Here is a 19,786-nt window from a genome sequence, read left to right on the forward strand (position 1 = left end):
TAAAACAGAACAATAACAGCAAAAAAAAAAAAAAAAAAAAAGGCAAAAGGAAGAAAATAAAGCAATTTAAAAATTAATTAGAAAAAAAATAAAAATAAAAGATAAATACATAAAAATAGGACTTCCCTGGTGGTCCAGTGGCTAAGACTCTGTGCTCCCATTGCAGGGAGCCTGAGTTCGATCCCTGATTGGGGAACTAGATCCCACATGTCACAACTAAAAACTCTACTTGCCTCAAGGAAGGTCAAAGATCTCGCTCTCGCATGACACAGCTAAGACCTAGCACAGCCAAATAAATAAATAAAAATAAGTAATTATTGAGAAAAAATAAATAAAATATTCTCCATGCCTCCTCTTCCTGTGTTCTTCCTTCTACTGTAAGCTACAGCCTACCCCTGCCTCCCCAGTGGACCCTCCAAGACCTCCAGATAGGTCTCTGGACCTGCTTTGTCATATCTACATGTGTTGCTCACTAGCATCTGTTCCTGAAGCTGGCCCGGAGCACAAATGCCATGTAGGCCAGCTGGGGCGTAGGCCTCCACTGGTGTGCCCATAGGGGCTGGCATAGCCAGGGAAGAGGCCCTGGAGGTGGGTGGCGTCCGGCTTGCCTGTACCTACATGGCCAGAGGAAGCCCTGTCAGGGGCGGGACTTGGGCTGCCAGTACTGTGTGGCTGGAAGAGGCCTTCGTGGGTGTGAGGGCTCAGGACTGGGATCCACACAGCTGGAAGAGGCGTGGGGGCTGGACTCAGGCCCAAGATGCAGGCGTCTAGAAGAGGCCGGTGGTAGGCGGGCCGGGTGGTCTTAGGCCTGAGATCTGTGCAGCTAGAGGGGGCCCCAGTGGGTGGTGGGGCTTTCAGGCCCAGGACCCCCACAGACTCACCAGGGCTGAGTGGGCAGAGGAGTTGCTGGCTGTGTTCCCCTCTGATTCCCAGCCTCCCAAAGGTCCCTCCCTGTCCTTGTTGATCCCTTGGTGGGGAGTGAGCTCCTCTGAATGCGGAAACCTTCCCTCTCCTCCAGACACCCTCAGTGGTGCCTGTCTGGTCCCACTGCCACTCTTCTCTCCCTCCCTCCCACGTCCTACCTGGTTGCTCAGGGATTCCTCCCGCCCCTTAGGTGTCCCGGGTCCCGCACCAGGGCCTTGTCAGTGCCCTAGTTCTGAGCAGATGCAAACTCTATGTCTTCCTACTCTGCCGTCTTGATGCTGCCCCTCAGAGGTGTTTTTAGGGAAAAAGCACATGAGTATTACAGTGTGGGGTTTGGAGGTGTCTCTGATTCCCAGAGACCTTTTTGCTGAGCTTCTTGAGCAGGGAGAAGCTAATTTGAAATCGATGAGATATCAGGGTCTGATGTTCCATATGTTGGAGAACCATGAACAGTTGTGCTGGCTTTATGAATCAGAGGCCTGTCCTGCTCTCTGTGGGTAAAGAGGGGAAGGACTTGGAACTGGGTCAGATTTCCCTCAACCCCAGATGTCTAAGTCCTTTCTTCCTGCTGTGCTGTGTGTTAAGAGCTGAGAGAGCGGCCTGGCAGAGTCCTGGCCCTGGCTCCCTGGAAGGCCTCTGCCTGAGGCTGTGCCAAGTGTCCCTCTCAGTCTGTGTGTGTTTTTCTCTAGGACCGGAAGCTCACCAAACTGGAGAGGCAGCGGTTCAAGGAGGAGGCTGAGATGCTGAAGGGCCTGCAGCACCCCAACATTGTGCGCTTCTATGACTTCTGGGAGTCCAGTGCCAGGGGGAAGCGGTGCATCGTGCTGGTGACCGAACTGATGACCTCGGGGACACTGAAGACGTGAGCATGCTACCCACCCAGCCAATTGGGGCCTTGGGGTGGGCTTGGCCTGGGGCTCAAGAGTTGCAATGGCTGAGGCCCCGGGCCCTGCTTGGGGTGGTCCTGGCTGGTGTGGCCAACAGCCCTTTCTCAGAAGTGCCCCTGTTTGGGGAATAAATACACAGCCCTCAGCGACTGAGGGCCCCTTCCCCACACGAGCCGTGGGTGAGCCACACCCCCACCTGCAGGTATCTGAAGCGGTTCAAGGTGATGAAGCCCAAGGTTCTACGTAGCTGGTGCCGGCAGATCCTGAAGGGCCTGCTGTTCCTGCACACCAGGACGCCCCCCATCATCCACCGGGACCTCAAGTGTGACAACATCTTTATCACTGGGCCCACAGGGTCTGTGAAGATTGGCGACTTGGGCCTGGCCACCCTCAAGAGAGCATCCTTTGCTAAAAGCGTGATAGGTGAGCCCATCTTGTCTCTTCATGCCCCTGTGCTTCAGGGCACCTCCCCACCCCCCCGGGATCACCATCCTGCAAGTGCTAGCTCTGCTGCCTGTGCCCCCTATGCCTGGCTGCAGCCCTGGATGCCCTGTGTGTGAGTCCCTTAGCTGTGTCCCTTGGGTGCCGAGGCTGACTGGCACCCAAGGGCCTGTGGACACTAAGGGTACTTGGGTGCGGGAAAGAGATCTGGAGGACAGAAGAATGTGGGGATTTTGTGGTCATTGAGGCTGGAGCTGCCTTCAGTGGACTGAGCAGGGGGAGGGTGCCCCAGACCCCAAGACCCACAGAGGGAACCTTTGGGGTAGTTTGGGGTATGGAGTGAGCATGAGGGGTGTAGGGGCTCAGGGATTTCATGTGGATGGCAGTTTGCTAGCTATTAGCCTCTGCATTTCTTATCCTCCTCAGAGAAGCTCCTCTGTGGCTGTGGCTGTTGTGAGGACATGGTCTGCAGTTCATGCCAGCCCCATGTGGGGTCATGTTTTGGTCCTGCACACAGCAGGCACTGTGTGTCCACCAGAGCTGCGGGGAGCCCTTCCTGGGTTTTGTAAAGAATGTGCTTGGAGGGGCTGTGGGGCAGCCATTTATAGGGTTCAGGATGTCGGAAAGTGCCGGTGAGCTGCAGGGTCAGGTGGCTGTAGGGTATGGCTCTGGAAGTTTGGATCAGATAAGATTGGGAGAGGCTCTCCTCCATGCCATGATGTGACAGCTTCTTCCCACATAAGCAAGATGAGAGGGTGATTAGGGCTTGACAAGTTCATGGTTTTGTTGTATGGTTGGAGACAGAACTTGACTTGTTTGTGGAAAATGGAACTGCTGGGAATCTGGAAACTTCTCTGGCAGGCTAGTGGTTTTGGAATGTGACAACATCTGGGACAAGGAGCCACCCGGTGTCCTGTGGATGTGAGGCCTCTGGCCTCTGGCTGAATAGGGGAGCTGAGTGGTGACACGAGGGTTGACTCAGCCCTCAGTTCCCTATCTGTGAAATGGGTGGAGCAGGTGAGGGCCTGGCTTGAGACCCAGGGGTTTGGGGGATACACCACCAAGCCTCTGAGCTGCTAGAGGTGTCCAGGCAGTCTTTGCAGATTTGGCCTTGGAAGTTAGGGCTGCTTTGACAGCTCTTTTTCCTCTTGGAAATGGACTTTCCAGTTGCTGAGTGATGTGGTGGGGTGAGATGAAGCCTGCGTGTTTCTGGAGGCACAGTGAGCCCCACACAGCATCTGGCTCCACAGGGCTCCCTGATCACCCCACCTTTTGCTCAGCTGGAGCCCTTGAAGCTCCATGCTCATTGTAAATGGAGGCTGGTCAGCACATCTAAACAGGTGGGCAGCAGGGCCCTGTCCCCAGCAAGGGGCCTCAGCTGAGTGGGGGTCTGTGGTTAGGTGAAGGACCCCCTAGGCCTGTGAATGAGGCTTTTCCCTCCATGCTGTGTCCAGGGTACCTATGGGGGCCTTTGATACTGTGCACCCATTCTGGGTGCAGCCGTCAGAGAGGTGTTGTGCAGATAAGACGTGGTTTGAGATATCTGGCGGTGGCAGCCTCCCAGAGGCTCCCCATGAGCCTTGTGGGGTTTGCCCCTGAGGGCCGCTGGGATCTGATGCTGTCATGGTGTGCTCTCACTGCGTTTGCATTGGCCGGGCCCCGAGTGGGTGGAGGTGAGGTCGGCGCAGTCCTTCCTGCAGGTGTTCACAGCCATGGAGGCTGGGACTTCGGGGACGCAGAGCTGTGGGGCTTAGGAGGTGCGCCCAGAGGTCCCTGGACACTTGTGTGTATGGGTGCCAGCATACAGACATTCTTCTTAACATTTAGATTTAAACAGCTGTGTTGTAAGCAAAGAGAAAAACATTCGGTGTCCGTGGCCCTCGCACAATTGCAAAATTGGCATCACCCACCATCCCACCTTGGAGCTGGGCCCCCCACACACCCACTGTCCACTGTACCCCCACAAAGTCAGAACATCTTGGGTCCTTGGGGTATTTCTTGCAAAGCAGAATTTCTGGTTCCCAAGGATCTCAGAAGAGACTGAGCTGAGTGATCAGGAGTCCTGAACAGGTACGTCGGGTCCTCTCTGAGCCGGCTTTGCTCCCAGCTGCTTGCCAGCAGCCCTGAGGCTCCTCTCTCTTATCCTTGTAGATGGACATGGCCAAATGCCAAAATTTTCAGTATTATCATATGGTTCAAAACCCCAAAAGGATGAAAAATTGCCAGTGCAAGGTCCCTTGAACTCCAGTTCTCGCTCTATTCATCATTATTTCTGATGGAATCTTCGAGAATTCTTTATGCATGTGTGTAACTCAACATAGATTCTTGTGTTTTCCATTTTTTACCCAAACTGTTAACTTTTTTTTTGGTAAATATATAATACATCTTAAGTTGAAATTATGGGTAAAGGAGAAAAAATTAAAATCACCCTTAATTTGCCTGCATGCCACATACCCCCAAACCTCATGCTTTTTAACACACTAGTTTGTACTGTTTTACATCTGCTTTTTTTAAAAAAACTGGAACGTTTTGAGAATCTTCCAAGGTCAACAAAGATGGAGAAGTTGAAATTAAAAGCAGTCTTATTGAAATTGATGGCCCCATTTCTTTGCATTTAGCTTGACAGATGCTCAGTTGGGCCTTTTTAAAAAAAAATAAATAAAAAGAGTTTGTGATTTTGAAAGCAAATATTTGTTACAGAAAAATTACAAACACCAGACTAAAGGAAAAAGCCATAAGCCCACCTTCTAGATGAGTCATTTTTGTCTGTACTTATTGTTTTATATGGATGGTCAGCATGCATGTACAGTCATATATTTTGCTTATTTTACTCAGCCTATGTGAGTCTATCATGTCCTTAAAAATTCAGAGTAAGCTTGGTTTTAAAATCTCTTGTGCTTAGAATGGATGGGCAGTTCTCACCATAACACGTTGCTGGTACCTGCCAGATGATTGGCGCCTGCCCAGCTGTCCCCAGGCAGCCATCTTTAGTGAAGAGAATCACTGTGCTGACTGATGCTCTGCTTGACTAGGGACATGGGGGCCTTTCTAGGCTTTTACAATTTACGAAGGTCTGTGGTGACCCCAAGTTTTTGTCTGCTCTGGGTTATCTGGGCCTGTAGCCAGGAGGGATATGCTCAGACTTCTGCCTCCTCAAAGAGAGGCATCTCCATCATTTCTGGCACAGACCCTGTCTTCTGGGAAGCGATGGGTCTCCCAGCTCTGTGATCAGGGGATGGCGCTATAAACTGATCCACCGTAGAATTGGGAGGGTACGGGGAGGGCGGATTTGGGGAAACTTCTATCAGTAAAGCAGAATCCTGTTTGAATCCTGGATTCTAGAACCAATGGCAAGGAGCATGGGGGCAGGGCCCATGCTGGCTTGTGGATGGGGGAGGAGGTGTGGGACTCTGAGAGAGGCCCAGGGGGCTCCGGGGCCCAGTGACCACTGACCCTGCGTCTTCTGCTCCCGGGTGCAGGTACCCCCGAGTTCATGGCACCAGAGATGTACGAGGAGCACTATGATGAGTCCGTGGACGTGTACGCCTTCGGGATGTGCATGTTGGAGATGGCCACCTCGGAGTACCCCTACTCAGAGTGCCAGAATGCTGCCCAGATCTACAGGAAGGTCACCTGTGTGAGTCCACCGGCCACTGTGATGGGCTGGCTGTGTGTCCCACGTTGAGCTCTGTGTGCGTTGTAAAATCCTCATGGGAGCCATCTGAGGAAGGGAAGGAAGCCGTTTTACAGATGGAGAATTAGAGGACGAGTAGGGGGTCTCCTAGCTTTCCTGGAGTAGCAGCAGTTGTAACGTGGGCTGTGGGTGGACCCTGGAGCCTTCACTGGGGCCTCAGGCAGCGCTGCGGGCTGGAGCACCAAAGGGGCCTCTCCGGGAGGCCCAGGCTGCCTGTGCATAGAGACCCTCCTCTGTGCCACCTGGAGGCTGCTGGCCCTCCCGCCTTCTGGCATGTCCCTAGACTTTGATCAGATGGTTTCAGCTCTGAAAACACCGTCCTGTCCTCCCCTGTGGCTGTCCTGCTGCGTGGGGAATGCAGCAGGAGCATCCAGCCCAGGGCCGCTGGGGCTGTGCCTTTTCTGAGCCCTGGTGCCTCATTGTCCATCTGTACCTGCAGGTACCAGGGCCCACCACCCGAGTGCTGGCTGCCTCGCCCCAACCCCAGCCCCCACCTCCCTGCAGCCTCCTCACTTCTGCAGAAGCATGAGGCGCCATGGCTCTTGGAACCCCAGAGCACCTGCCCTTATCCCGCCCTCTACTTTGAGCCCTCCCCGCAGGTCACAGCTTGTTTCTGTCCTTTAATTCTTCATTTTCAGTTATCTATCAGCCATTTTTTTCACTCTAAGCGCCTCCTGTGTGCTGCTGAGGGTGCAAGTATGAAGAGAGAATCCTTGGTTAGAGGCGCTAGTGGGTGTGGGCCAGATACCCGCAGAGGTGTGCAGCTCCCCAGAGGTGCTGACCAGAGAGGTGACCCATCGGCCATGGGCAGGTCCTCCAGGGGGACAGGGAGGGACTCCAGGGAGATTAGGGCTTCATTGCCAGGCCTTGGAGGAGCGCTGGGGCCCAGGGTGCAGATGGAGCTGCTGCTGACCTTGGTCCTGGTTGTGTGTGTGGATGGGGTGGTGGTCCCTCTGCTGGGCTTGGGGAGACAGGGACTGAGTCTCCTGGGCACATACTCCTTAGCCACCTGGGTTCTTTCAGCAGCACCTCTGCCCCCCATTTAGGCCCTGGGAAACAGGACACTGGTCAGGGTCCCAAGGCTCCTACGTGGACCCATCTTGTTTTGAGTAAAGTAAGGCCCTACCTACCCTGCCTCCTTGAGGAAATCTGATGAAAGGTGCATTCCCTGATCCTTGGTGTTTCCTCCGTTTGCCATGACAGCCTCGTGCTCTGGGTCCTCTGGGCCCTCACGCCATACCCACACACTGGTCCGGCCTCCAGCATCTGCTCCAGTCCTTGGAGGGTGTTGGTTCCCTTTGTTCTCAGCTGCCCCAACTCTGTGCTTCTGAGCCCAGAGATGTGAACCCCTTCAACTTTGTTCTGGCACATTCTGCCACAGCCTTCCAGAGATTTAAATGATGCTGTATGTGCACCCTTACCAGTATTTACAGTTTCTCAGACCACTGGTTCCCACCCTTGTTAGGACTGTGGCCTTTCTTTCTGGCATAATTAGATTTCTTTTTCTTTTGGCTTCAGTGGAGTAACACGGGGGTCTCATGTTCAAGGAGGACCCCTTGCCCACTTTTAAAGCCAAGGGCTGTGTCTGTTACTGCACAAACTCCCGTACATGTCAGACACATGGCCAGCTGTCCTAGGCAGGAGTTTGCTGGGCACTTTGGGGCTTCACCTGTACTCCCAGGGTGCACCTCCCCTCTCCCCCATCCCTCTCTGTGGGAAAATGTATGCTTAAAAAAAAAAAAGCCAGGACGAGACCTTTGAAGACAGTCTTTTTGAAGGAGGAAGAACATGATGGTTGAGCCCTCACTGTGTTCCAAGTCTTCAAAAGCCAGGATCCCCTCCACCCAAACCCCTCCCTGGGTAGATTGCAAATAAGCCCTGCCATCCAGCCCCTGCTTCTCTTGGAATCCCATCTGCTTGTGGGATCAGAACCCTGCTCCCCGCCATGCCTCTGGCTGCACACCCCTGGTACCCGCTGGCTTTCTGGTCCGCTTTAGTACGTAGCCACCTCCTGCTCCTGCTGCCTGAAAGTCGTCTGATCTGGCCGCCGGCTGTGGGCCTTCCTGGTGCAGATGCTTGTCTGCAACCCCCTCCAGCCACTAGGCCTTGGAAGTCAGCCCCGCCTGTGACCACAGTGTGGCCAGAGTCTCTGGTGGCCCTTGGCCAGCAACAGTGACCACAGAGTGACTTCTGCATCCTCCGGGGAGGTATGGTAAGAAAGGCCAGCACTTTAGGGTTCCTTGTCCAGCCTCTGAGACCCTCTGGGCAGCTGGCCTGGGAGGTCCTGCCTGGCTGGTGTGTGGCCTTGGGTAGGTGTGCCTTCCCCCACACCCACCTCCTCTGTGCAGTAAGAGTGCAAATGCTCCCTTGTGCGGAGCTGGGTTGGGCAGAGCAAGCATCCTTCATGTCTGTTCCGAGTTTCCCCTGAGTCTTTCTCATCCTCAGACCTCACTACTCCCAGTAACCCTTCAGTGGGGCCTTAGAATGAAATGATGCCCCTGCCCTCCAACCCCAAACAAGCCTCTTGCACTTCCCATTTTCTCTTCTACTGGGGTGAGTGTGAAATGAGCAAGAAACAGATCCTAATTCGATGTCAGGTGACTCTGCTCATGTCATCTTCAGGGCATCAAGCCAGCCAGCTTTGAGAAAGTGCACGATCCTGAAATCAAGGAGATTATTGGGGAGTGTATCTGCAAAAACAAGGAGGAAAGGTGAGTTCCCAGGCAGCGCTGGATCTGGGCTGTTGCTCTGCCTGAAATCACATCCCAAGAGAAGGCGAGAGTTCAGAGACAGGCCACTTCAGGCCACAGGCATACTGGGTCCCAACAAGCCCACTGGGCAGTTGGAGGGAAGCCCCTGCCTGACTTCTGCTGCCTGGAACACGCTCCCTGGCTCTGGGTACTGTCCTAGAGTCCCCATCCCCTTTACTGGCTGCTTCTTGCCCACCCAGCCTGGAGTGTGGGGGCTACTGGGGCCTCATTCTGCCCTTGTTGCTTTTTTTCTGTGTTGTCCCTGGCAAGCCTATCCCTCCCCCTGGTCTGGAGGACACCCCCATGCCAGGGTTCCCATCGAGCCTCATCCTGCCCCGCTCTCTCAACTCCAGGCTATGTCTTTCATGCACCTGTTGTCTGACCCATTTCAAAGTCCCACATTCAAGTTAGAGCCCTCCAGATGCCCCCAGACCAGCTGCCTCCTCAGATCAAGGCCCTTCCTTCCTCAGCTGGGTATGTGTTCTGAGCCTTCCTCCTTCCTTCCTTCTTTCCTCCCCGCCCACCCCGTCTTTCCTCTTTCCCTCCCTCTCCCTCCTCTTTGCTCCTTCCTCCCTCTGTCTCTCCTTTGTTTTCTCCCTCCTTACTCTCTCTTCCCTACTCCTTCTTACCTTCCTTCCTTCCCTCCCATCAACCCTCTATTCCTCCTCCTTCCTCCCATCTCCCTCCCCCCGCTTCCTCCTCCCCTGCCCTCTTATCCTGCCCATTCCCCACCTTCCCCATTCCTCTGTGTCTCCCCTTAATACCTCTTCCTCATGGCAACCCACTCCAGTATTCTTGCCTTGAGAATCCCAGGGACAGAGGAGCCTGGAGGGCTGCTGTCCATAGGGTCGCACAGAGTCAGACTTGACTGAAGCGACTTAGCAGCAGCAGCAGCACCCCCTCATATCCCCTCTCTGTCCTTGCACAGCCAGCTCATGCCTCTTCCCTCATGTTACTGTGCCCAACACTGACCACTGTCCTTTCTGTCATCTTTTGTGTAGGGGCCTGTCCTGATCTCTCAGACCTGTCCTGATCTCCTGAGTCTTCTCTTTTGCCCCCTGCACATTATCATGTTTTGTTCCTTAAAGAGAAAATACTAAAAAACTGTGAACTATAGCTCACTTCAGAAAAGTACAGAAACCACCTCCCAGACCAGGACAGAGCTCCCAGGGACTGTGCCCTCTGTATCCCTAGGGGCCCTAACTTCTGGGCTTCCCCAGGGTCCCCACAGGCATTTGTCAGCCTGTGTGAGGGTTGTTCACCCTACTCTCCCCTTTTCATGCATGGAGCTATCCAGGTGGCATGGTTCCACTGCCTGTGGGATGTGTTGCCCTCAGTAGAATCGGTGATGGGCCACTGGATCTCAAAGCCCACGGTGACCACAGACAGGAAGCTGGGAGGAAGCCAGGCCCTGGACAGCACTGGGATCTGTTTGTGCCAGAGATCAGAAACTGGGCAAGCATTTAGGGATGTGGATTTGGGCAGCAGAGTGGTTAGCAGGGCAGCACGCCACCCTACCCCTGCTTCCTGTCCTTGGGAACCTCCAAAATTATCCCTGCCTCTTGGAGGCCAGGGTCCCTCGGGTAGAGAACTGGGGAGTTTGGGGCTTGCCTTGTCCAGGTCCAGTTCAGTTTCACCTGGATCCACGGATCCTATGAGAGCTCCCCAGCATCTCAGCAGGCTTTGTCTGGACAATGCAGAGCCTGATTTACAAATTCTTTTCTGAATTACCCACATCTCCTAATAATGGAGGTTTCTTTTATAATGAGAGAAAAAAAAGGTCTTATGTAGGATGTAGTTAGATGTGTTCAAGTAGCAGATTTTTCCTCTTCCCCTGAGAGTTAGGGAATGCAGAGGTACTGTTTTGGGCTGCCCTTAGGGGCAGAAATGCCCAGTGAGTGGTATGGTCAGAGGACTTTCCAGGGGGAGCTGGGCAGGTACAGGGCCCTCTCAGCTAGTGTGCCTGTGCCCGGCCTGACAGCTGCCTCCTTCCCAGGTATGAGATCAAGGACCTGCTCAGCCACGCCTTCTTCGCGGAGGACACAGGTGTGAGGGTGGAGCTGGCCGAGGAGGACCATGGCAGGAAGTCTGCCATTGCCCTGCGGCTCTGGGTTGAGGACCCTAAGAAACTGAAGGGCAAGCCCAAGGACAGCGGGGCCATAGAGTTCACCTTCGACCTGGAGAGGGAGACGCCAGAAGACGTGGCACAGGAAATGGTAATGTGTGCTTGTTTCTTGGCAAATCTGGGTGCATGCCTTGCAAGTGTGTGGTTTCCACAAGATTAGAATGACGTCAGAAAAGGAGCATGGTCCCTCAGTGGGTGTGCAGTTTTGGGAACAAGGATCCCCATTTGTTGAGTGCAGCTGTGAAGGACAACGCAGGTCAGAATCACAGTGCTGCACAGTAGGATATCACCTTGGAAATGGTGCAGTGAGAGGATATTGTGGACCAGTGCAGAGATGTCCCTGGGGACTTTCGCATGTTAGGAAGAGCCCTGTTTTGACCAGATTCTTGCTAACTTTGTGCAGATGTAGGCCTTTGAGTTTTGATCTTTATTTGACTTTGTTTCTGAGGGGCACTGTGGTCTGAAAAGCCTGGCGAGTGTAGAAGTATAGAGATGCTTCATATCACAGGGGGAAAGAAGAGAAATAAATTAGACACTAACTTTTACTAGAAAATCTGAGCAAAAGTAAAAATCTACATGCTTATTGCAGTAGAGTGAGTACTTGGCTGCACCTGTCATAACCACAAAAGTGCAGGTCCTTTTTTTTCTCTTTTTAAAAAAATAATGTCATGGAAAATAGCACATCTTTCAGAAATGCAGTAAGTCACAAAGGTATGGCTGATGTTTTCTTTACAAGTGGATTCCCTGAACCCCAGTAGGTTTTTTTTTTTATCAATAAAATGTATTTTTAAAAATAGAAATATAGTTGATTTACAATGTTCAGGTATACAGCGAAGTGATTCAGTTATATATGTTTATGTATTTTTATGTATATGTGTATATATATTCTTTTTTAGATTTTTAATATAGGTTTTTACAACATATTGAATATACTTTTCTGTGCTATGTAGTAGGTCCTATTGTTTACCTGTTTTGTGTATAGTAGTGTGTATCTGTTAATCCCAAACTCCTAATTTATCCGTCCCCTCCATTACTCTTTGGTGACTGCAAATTTGTTTTCTGTGTCTGTGAGTCTATTTCTGTTTTGTGAGTAAGTTCATTTGTATCATTTTTTAAGATTCCACATATTAGTGATGTTATATGATATTTATATCTGTCTTTACTTCACTTAGTATGATAATCTCTCGGTCCGTCTATGTTGCTGCAATTGACATCATGTCATTCTTTTTTTATGACTGAGTAATATTCCCTGGTGGCTCAGTTGGTAAAGAATCCACCTGTAGTACAGGAGACCCCAGTTTGATTCCTGGGTTGGGATGAATCTCTGGAGAAAGGAAAGGCTACCCACTCCAATTCCAATGACTGTATAGTCCATGGGGTCACAAAGAGTTGGACATGACTGAGTGACTTTCACCTTCACTTCAGTATTCCTTTTATTTAAGTAATGTTCCTTTATGTATACAATATCACATCTTCTTTGTCCATTCACCTGTCCATGGACATTTAGGTTGTTTCCATGTCTTGGCTATTGTAAATAGTGCGCTGTGAACACTGGGGCGCATGTATTTTTTTCAAAATAGAGTTTTTGTCTTTTCTAGTTATATACCTAGGAGTGGGATTGCTGGATCACGTTGTAACTCTATTTCTTAAGCAACCTCCATACTGTTCTCCAAACTTGCTGCATCAATTTACATTCCCCCCAACAGTGTAGGAGGGTTCCCTTTTCTCCACATTCTTGCCAACATTTGTTATTTGTAGACTTTTGAAGATGACCATTCTGACAAGTGTGAGGGGATACCTCATTGTAGTTTTGATTTGCCATTCTTGAATAATTATCAGTGTTGAGCATCTTTTCCTGTACCTGCTAGCCATCTGTATGTCTTCTTTGGACAGGTGTCAGTTAGGTCTTCTGTGCATTTTTTTGATTGGGCTTTATATATATATATATATTTATATATATATATATCAGTTCAGTTCAGGCACTCAGTCGTGTCCAACTCTTTATGACTTCATGGACTGCAGCATGCCAGGCTTCCCTGTCCATCACCAACTCTCGGAGTTTACTCAAACTCACATCCATTGAGTCGATGATGCCATCCAACCATCTCATCCTCTGTCGTCCCCTTCTCCTCCTGCCTTCAATCTTTCCTAGCATCAGGGTCTTTTCCAGTGAGTCAGTTCTTCACATCAGGTGGCGAAAGTATTGAAGTTTCAGCTTCAGCATCAGTCCTTCCAGTGAAAATTTGGCTTTATATATATATATATTTATATAATTTCCAAAACATGCAAACAGTTCACATAGCTTCCCCCTCTCTCTCTCTCTGTCTCTCTCTCTCTCTCTCTATATATATATATATAGAACATATATATATATACTGTTCCGGTGTTAAGAGGAGGGGAGGCAGGCCGAGGGCTGGACAGCCCTGCTTGGTTGGAGATGAGGTAGGTCCCTGGATGGCCTTGAGGGCTGGTGTCTGTCAACGTGCAGGCACCTCAGAAAGCACAGGTGATGAACAGCATTCTCATTCCCCTGTGAACACTACATAGCGGTGGTATGAGAATGGCAGGGGACACAGATTCACGTGGTGGCATGTCCTGGAGGCACCTGGGACCCAGACAGCTGGAGCCATCTGTGTCTCAGCTACGCCAGGTACGTCCTGCAGCTCTGGCTCCATTCTTCGTTTGTTCCAGACACTCTTCAGTTATAGGACAGCGGTGCCCAAACGTGGCCTGGACCCCTTCCCAGAACCTTCCCATATATTAGAACATATATATATATATATGTTCTGGTTATATATATATATATATATATATATAGAGAGAGAGAGAGAGAGAGAGAGAGAGAGAGAGAGGGAGGGAGGGAGACCGGGAAGCTATATCAACTGTTTGCATATTTTGGAAATTAATCTGTTTTCAGTTGCATCATTTGCAAATGTTTTACTTCATTCTGTAGGTTTTTTTTTGTTTTGTTTATAGTTTCCTTTGCTATGCAAAGACTTTTATTTAAAAATTTTTTTATTATTATTATTATTATTTTTTTTTACTTTACAATATTGTATTGATTTTGCCATACATCAACATGCATCCGCCACGGGTGTACACGTGTTCCCCATCCTGAACCCCCCTCCCACTTCCCTCCCCATACCATCCCTCTGGGTCATCCCAGTGCACCATCCCCGAGCTTCCTGTATCCTGCATCAAAGACTTTTAAACTTAATTAGGTCCTGTTTATTTTTGCCTTTGTTTTCATTATTCTAGAAGACAGATCCAAAAAAATATTACTGCAATTTTTTGTCAAAGAGAGTTCTTCCTGTATTTTCCTCTAATTTTATAGTATCTAGTCTTACACTGAAGTCTTCAATTCATTTTGAGTTTATTTTTGTATGTGATGTTAGAGGATGTTCTAATTTCATCCTTTTACATGTAGCTGTCCAGTTTTCCCAGTACCACATATTGTCTTTTGTCCAATGTATATTCCTGCCTCTTTGGCGGGTAGATTAATTGACCATAAGTGTATGGGTTTATTTGGGGGCTTTCTGTCTTATTCCATTGGTCTATATTTCTGTTTTCATGCCAGTACCATACTATTTTGATAATTGTAGCTTTGTAGTGTAGTCACAAGTCAGGGAGAATGATTCCTCTAACTGTTCTTCTTTCTGAAGATTATTTTGGCTATTTGGGGTCTTTTGTGGTTCCATACAAATTGTAAAAATTATTTTGTTCTAGTTCTAGTTTGTGTTGTTCTATTTTGTTCAGTGTTAATAAGGCCACTGGTAATTTGGTAGGGAAGGACCCTGGTATGGCCCTGGAAGGTGGGCTACAAGAGGTAGAGGGGAGACTGCCTGCACAGGCTCTTGTGGGCAGCATATCTTTGGGACCAGCCTGTGCTGACCACTGTACCATGGAACTCTGGTCAGATGAGGAAGCTGAGGCTGGCCATGCCATGTAAGGTGTGGGAGTCATAAACCAAGGGGACCTTGGGGGACTGGGCACATGTCAGGTGAGGGGTCCGTGGAGCTTGGTTTGGGGGTTGCAGCAGGTTGGTGCATGACAGGAGTGGGAGGTGCATGGCCACCCAGGACCCTGCCCTGCCCTTGACAGCAGCCTGTGCCTCTGCTGGCATGTGTGGAGGGTATGACGTCCTGCTGATGGCATGGTGCCCGTGTCAGGACTCCTTCCCAGCTGCTGGTCACATTCCTGGACTTAGAAACAGACACCTCTGCTATAATCGGATTTAATAGAATTATTTAGCTCCATGGCTTCCCAGAGTATCTTTCTATGACCTTGCATAGTGCTGTTGAATTGCTGCATATTTGCTGAGAGTTGCTTTAAGTTAATTACCAGCTTATCTATTTTAGTATAGTAGTTTGTTAATCCCTAGACCTAATTTGCCCCTCCCCCTCCCTTTCTCCTTTGGTAACCATAGTTTGTTTTTCATGTCTGTGAGTCTATTCTGTTTTATATATATCAATAGATTAATTATATTTTAGATTCCACATTAAAAAAGTTAAAAAAAAAAAAAAAAAAAAGAGTTACCAGCCCATCAGTCCTATGAATTCAGGACCTTTTTTTCCCCCCATACTGTGACGTTGGTCCCTCCATGTTTTCTGCTGAGGTTTAAAGCATAGACATAAGTAGCGATCAAGGTCATGTGTAGGCTGGTATCCTGTGAGCTGAGATTCATGAGGGTGAGTTGCATTTGGCGAGCATCCTGGAGGGACCATGGAGATTGGGAGTACCTGGCCTGCAGCTCTAGCTGTCCTGGTGTTAAGAGCAGGGGAGGCAGGCCGGGGGCTGGGACAGCCCTGCTTAGAGATGAGGTAGGTCCCTGGACGGCCTTGAGGGCTGGTGTCTGTCAACGTGCAGGCACCTCAGAAAGCACAGGTGATGAACAGCATTCTCATTCCCCTGTGAACACTACATAGCAGTGGTATGAGAATGGCAGGGGACACAGATTCACGTGGTGGCATGTCCTGGAGGCACCTGGGACCCAGACAGCTGGAGCCATCTGTGTCTCAGCTACGCCAGGTACGTCCTGCAGCTCTGGCTCCATTCTTGGTTTGTTCTGGACACTCTTCAGTTACAGGACCGCGGTGCCCAAACGTGGCCTGGATCCCTTCCCAGGACCTGCCTACCTTCCTGAGAGGACTCATCCCTCGTATGGCTCAACATAGAGAATGCCTATGGCCCCCAGGCCCTTGGGTACATGCCTGTGCCTATAGCTGTGGCCCTGTCTTTACCAAGTCTCTAGCACCTGCCTGGACTCATGGGCAGAAGGTGTCTCTGAGAGTTCACAGCACAGGCTTTGAGCCCGGCTTCTCCCCATTTCCTCTCATGTGTTTTCTTTAAAAGCACTTTTTCATGGGCACACCCTCCATGCTGTATGGCATCCGTGCAGAGGGCGGCACATCATTGTGTTCAGTTAAGGAATAATAAAAACCATCATATACCCAGCACTCTGTTAAGAAACAGAATGAACCCAGAGCCCTGGATACCTGTGATGAGCTGAACATGGCTGCATTTGCACAGTGGGGTCTTCCTCTTGTGTAAATGCCCCAGTTGTTACTGGTTGCAACTCCTGTCTCCTGGCTGGGCCTTGTAGGTCAGTGCTAGTGCTGCAGCCCTTGGTGAGGGTCTAACTCCCCTTCCTTCCCTTTCCCTCCCCTACCCTCCGCACCCATCTGTAAATACCAGACCTAAAACTGGGGTCTGAGGCTCTCCTCCCTGGGGTCCTTATGGTAGCTGCCTGAGCCTTTCGTGGGCTATCCCTGGAGACAGCCTGAGCTGGGGAGACTTCCAGAGCTCACAGCCTCCTGGCAGCTCTGCTGGGTGGTCACTTGCTGATAGCTTTAACCCAACACAGTTTTAGGACCTGGTCCCCTTTCTGGGCTGCCCTGTTGTTAACACCTGAGGTTAGCGAGCGTTAAGTTTTGAAGATGATGAGGCTGCCTTCCTGAGGCTACTGGGGGTGGGAGGAGGCCGATGGGATAGCTTTCTCTTCTCCCTCTACTGTCAACTTCCAGCAGGTCCTGTGGGGAGCAGGGGAGGCAGGGGGCGCTGGGGGTGGGTAGAGGATGCAGTGAGGTGGCCCACGTGGATGTGGATCAGAACAAAGATGCCCCCATGGCTGAGAGAAGGGTGAGTTCTTTAGGGACCTGGGCTGGCTTTGATCTGGAAGTGACCCCTTATGTAGACCCCCAAGGGTGGGAGGGGAGGGGGCTTGGAGCCTAGCCCAGGGCTCTTTTGTCAGTGGTACCAGCCCTTCCACCTTCACAGCCTCCAGATAACAGGATGCCCCAGTGTGGCCAAATTCTCTCCTGATTGGGAAAAAATAGAAGGAACACTTTGGAGAGGATCACTGGGTGGTGACTGTGAAAATGGAGACGTAAGGAAAAATGGGTCATGGGCAGAAAATAGAAATGGAAGGCAGGTGCGTCTGTGGGATGCCTTCTTTTCAGCGGCCTCTGGTCAGGTCGGCCATGCGGGTAGCACTGAGGGTGGGCGCGGAAACTTCTCGGCCTCTTCAGCGAGTCCCGGCTGTGGGCACAGCCCTGCTTGCACCTCCGCCGTCCTGGGCTGAGCCTGGTGGGAGCCTCAGGGTGGACGTCTGCACAGTTCATTCTGTCCAATGGAGTTGTCTTCTGACAGGAGTCTTTTGAAGTAATCACAAACTTAGAGGGAAGTGGCAAATGCAGGACAGGTCTGTTCCAGATGACTTTAGTTAGTGTTTGTCGCTCAGTTGTGCCCGACTCTTTGCGACCCCATGGACTGCAGCCCATCAGGCTCCTCTGTGAGATTTTCCAGGCAAGGATGCTGGAGTGGGTTGCCATTTCCTTCTCCAGGGGATCTTCCCAATCCAGGGATCGAACCCGGGTCTCCTGCACTGCAGGTAGATTCTTTACCGTCTGAGCACCCTGAATATATTCGTGTCTGTTTCCCACACATGGGGACTTTGCTCACAGCTGCCTCAGCTGTCAGAATCCCAAGAGCAGCCCTGCCCACCAAGGGTCTGGAGCTGTCTAGTGATGCCTCATGGCAAGAGTGGCTTCACGGGAGAGTGATCCACAGGAGGGAAAGAAATAAAGGGAGAAACAGACCGAGAGAGAGAGAGAGACAGAGGCAGAGAGACAGATGGAGAAAGAGAAAGACGGACACAGAGACAGAGCGGCACAGAGAGACAGAGGCCGAGAGGGCTGAGAGGCAGAGAGACAAGCTGCATGTATGTGGCAGTCCATTGTGTAACCTCATATTGGCAGCAAACCGAGCACTTCTGCCCCCACAGATCAGTTTTGTTTCTCCTGTGTGCGTTTGTGGACATGTCCTTCAAACCATCATGGTGTCACTTTATTTTAGTGCTCAGAGTGCCCCAGATTCAGCCAGTAGGAGGCCTTGGACGCTGGCTTCCGTGTTGTCCTGCTGTCTGTCGTCTTCCCAGCATGTCCTCGATTTCAGGCACAGCGAGATGTCCGACTCCCCATCCCTTTCCCCGCAAGCCTGAACCTGCCGTCTCATGGGGAGCCCTGCACTGTCACGGCAGCCGGGCTCCACTTGGCTGTCATTGCCCCCGGCCCACTCCGTGGGTGGTTCAGAAGCAGGCACTACACCGTGTGTTGTATGTGCTCACATCTACATCTGGTGTGTTTGTGTCTATTGTACTTTGAAAACTGTGAGTTCACACCATTCCCACCCAGCGCCACAGGCTCTGTTTTTTTGTTTTCTCTTTTCACGTGGGGAATCCCATAGTGATGGGGAGGAGCCTGGCTGCCGCTGTTTCCTGGTTTTGCCACAGGTATTCTCAGAGGGCACCGTGATGTTTCCTTGAGATTGTTGACTCCTTTACAGATGCTCTCAAATGCTCTGTTGGGTGAATTGGGTTCAGAGTTTTGCTAGGCATGGGTACACACCTTCTTGGTCTCTTGTTACTAAATGTACCTCTTTTCTCCAGCCTCCGTGGTTTCTTGGAGAGTGCCCAGGATGACACTGAGGACAGTGTCGGCTGAGGCTCCTTGTACCTGTCCCTGAGCACACAGATGCAGCCTGGACCTCCTTCCTGTCCTTGGCCAGCCTGAGGGAGGGGCTCCAGGAAAGCCCTGGGGCCCAGCCGGTGGGAGTCTGCCCTGTGTTCTGGCCCTGCCAGAGGCAGATTGGGATCGCCCTTCCCCTCACACACCTGGCCCGTGGTTACGAGCATCGGCTGTGTTGCCATAGACCCAGGAGCTGGATTATTGTAGGTTTAGATGGTCAGTCTCCCCGTGGATCTACAGTCAGTGGTGGGAGGACGTTCACTTCCGGGATGAGGAGAGTGTCCATGACAGGGATGATTGGTAAACGTGGTTATGAGGGTGAGGGACCCTGGGAGGGGACCTAGGGCAGAGACTCCTCAGGCAGGAGGTAGCCGTGCAGATGGCAGGGTCCCCTGGAAGTGGGGTGTGCAGCTGGAGCTGGTCCCAGTAATGACATGGAGATTTCCTTTGCAGATTGAGTCAGGATTTTTCCATGAGAGTGACGTGAAGATTGTGGCCAAGTCCATCCGTGACCGTGTGGCATTGATCCAGTGGCGGCGAAAGAGGATCTGGCCAGCGCTGCAGCCCCAGGAGCAGCGGGACCTCGGCAGCCCTGACAAGGCCAGGGGCCCACCCACGCCCCTGCAGGTCCAGGTGACCTACCACTCACAGGCCGGGCTGCCAGAGTCCGAGGAGCCCGAGGCCGACCAGCACCTCCTCACCCCTGCGCTGCCGGCCAGCGCCACCTCCCTGGCCTGTGAGTGCTGCCTCTCCAGGAGCCCCCTCCCCCTGCACCACCCGTCCCTCTAACCCACCTGTGGGTATGAATGATCGGTGTGGGCAAGCATTTCTCCAGGGAGGAATTCCCCTGGGAGGCATCCCCATGTGGCAAAGAGATCTGTGACCAGAGGCTCCCTGAAGTCTGGCTTCCCAGGGCAGACTCAGAACTGAGCCATCGGGGC

At 51.4% G+C, this 19,786-nt stretch overlaps 1 protein-coding gene across 9 annotated transcripts in view; it reads left to right on the forward strand.

Annotated features, from left to right (window-relative positions):
• The window catches only part of WNK2 (WNK lysine deficient protein kinase 2), a 147,000-nt gene that overhangs the window by 42,661 nt on the left and 84,553 nt on the right, over positions 1-19,786 (forward strand). For all 9 annotated transcript variants that reach the window (XM_070795146.1, XM_019966595.2, XM_070795142.1 and 6 more), the window contains exons 3-8: positions 1,614-1,786; positions 2,014-2,234; positions 5,732-5,889; positions 8,569-8,657; positions 10,693-10,912; positions 19,299-19,581. In XM_070795146.1, coding sequence (XP_070651247.1) covers positions 1,614-1,786; positions 2,014-2,234; positions 5,732-5,889; positions 8,569-8,657; positions 10,693-10,912; positions 19,299-19,581 — 1,144 coding nt within the window. The remainder of the gene's footprint in view (positions 1-1,613; positions 1,787-2,013; positions 2,235-5,731; positions 5,890-8,568; positions 8,658-10,692; positions 10,913-19,298; positions 19,582-19,786) is intronic.

Source organism: Bos indicus, chromosome 8 (genome assembly GCF_029378745.1).
Source record: "Bos indicus isolate NIAB-ARS_2022 breed Sahiwal x Tharparkar chromosome 8, NIAB-ARS_B.indTharparkar_mat_pri_1.0, whole genome shotgun sequence".
Lineage (NCBI taxonomy): Eukaryota > Metazoa > Chordata > Mammalia > Artiodactyla > Bovidae > Bos > Bos indicus.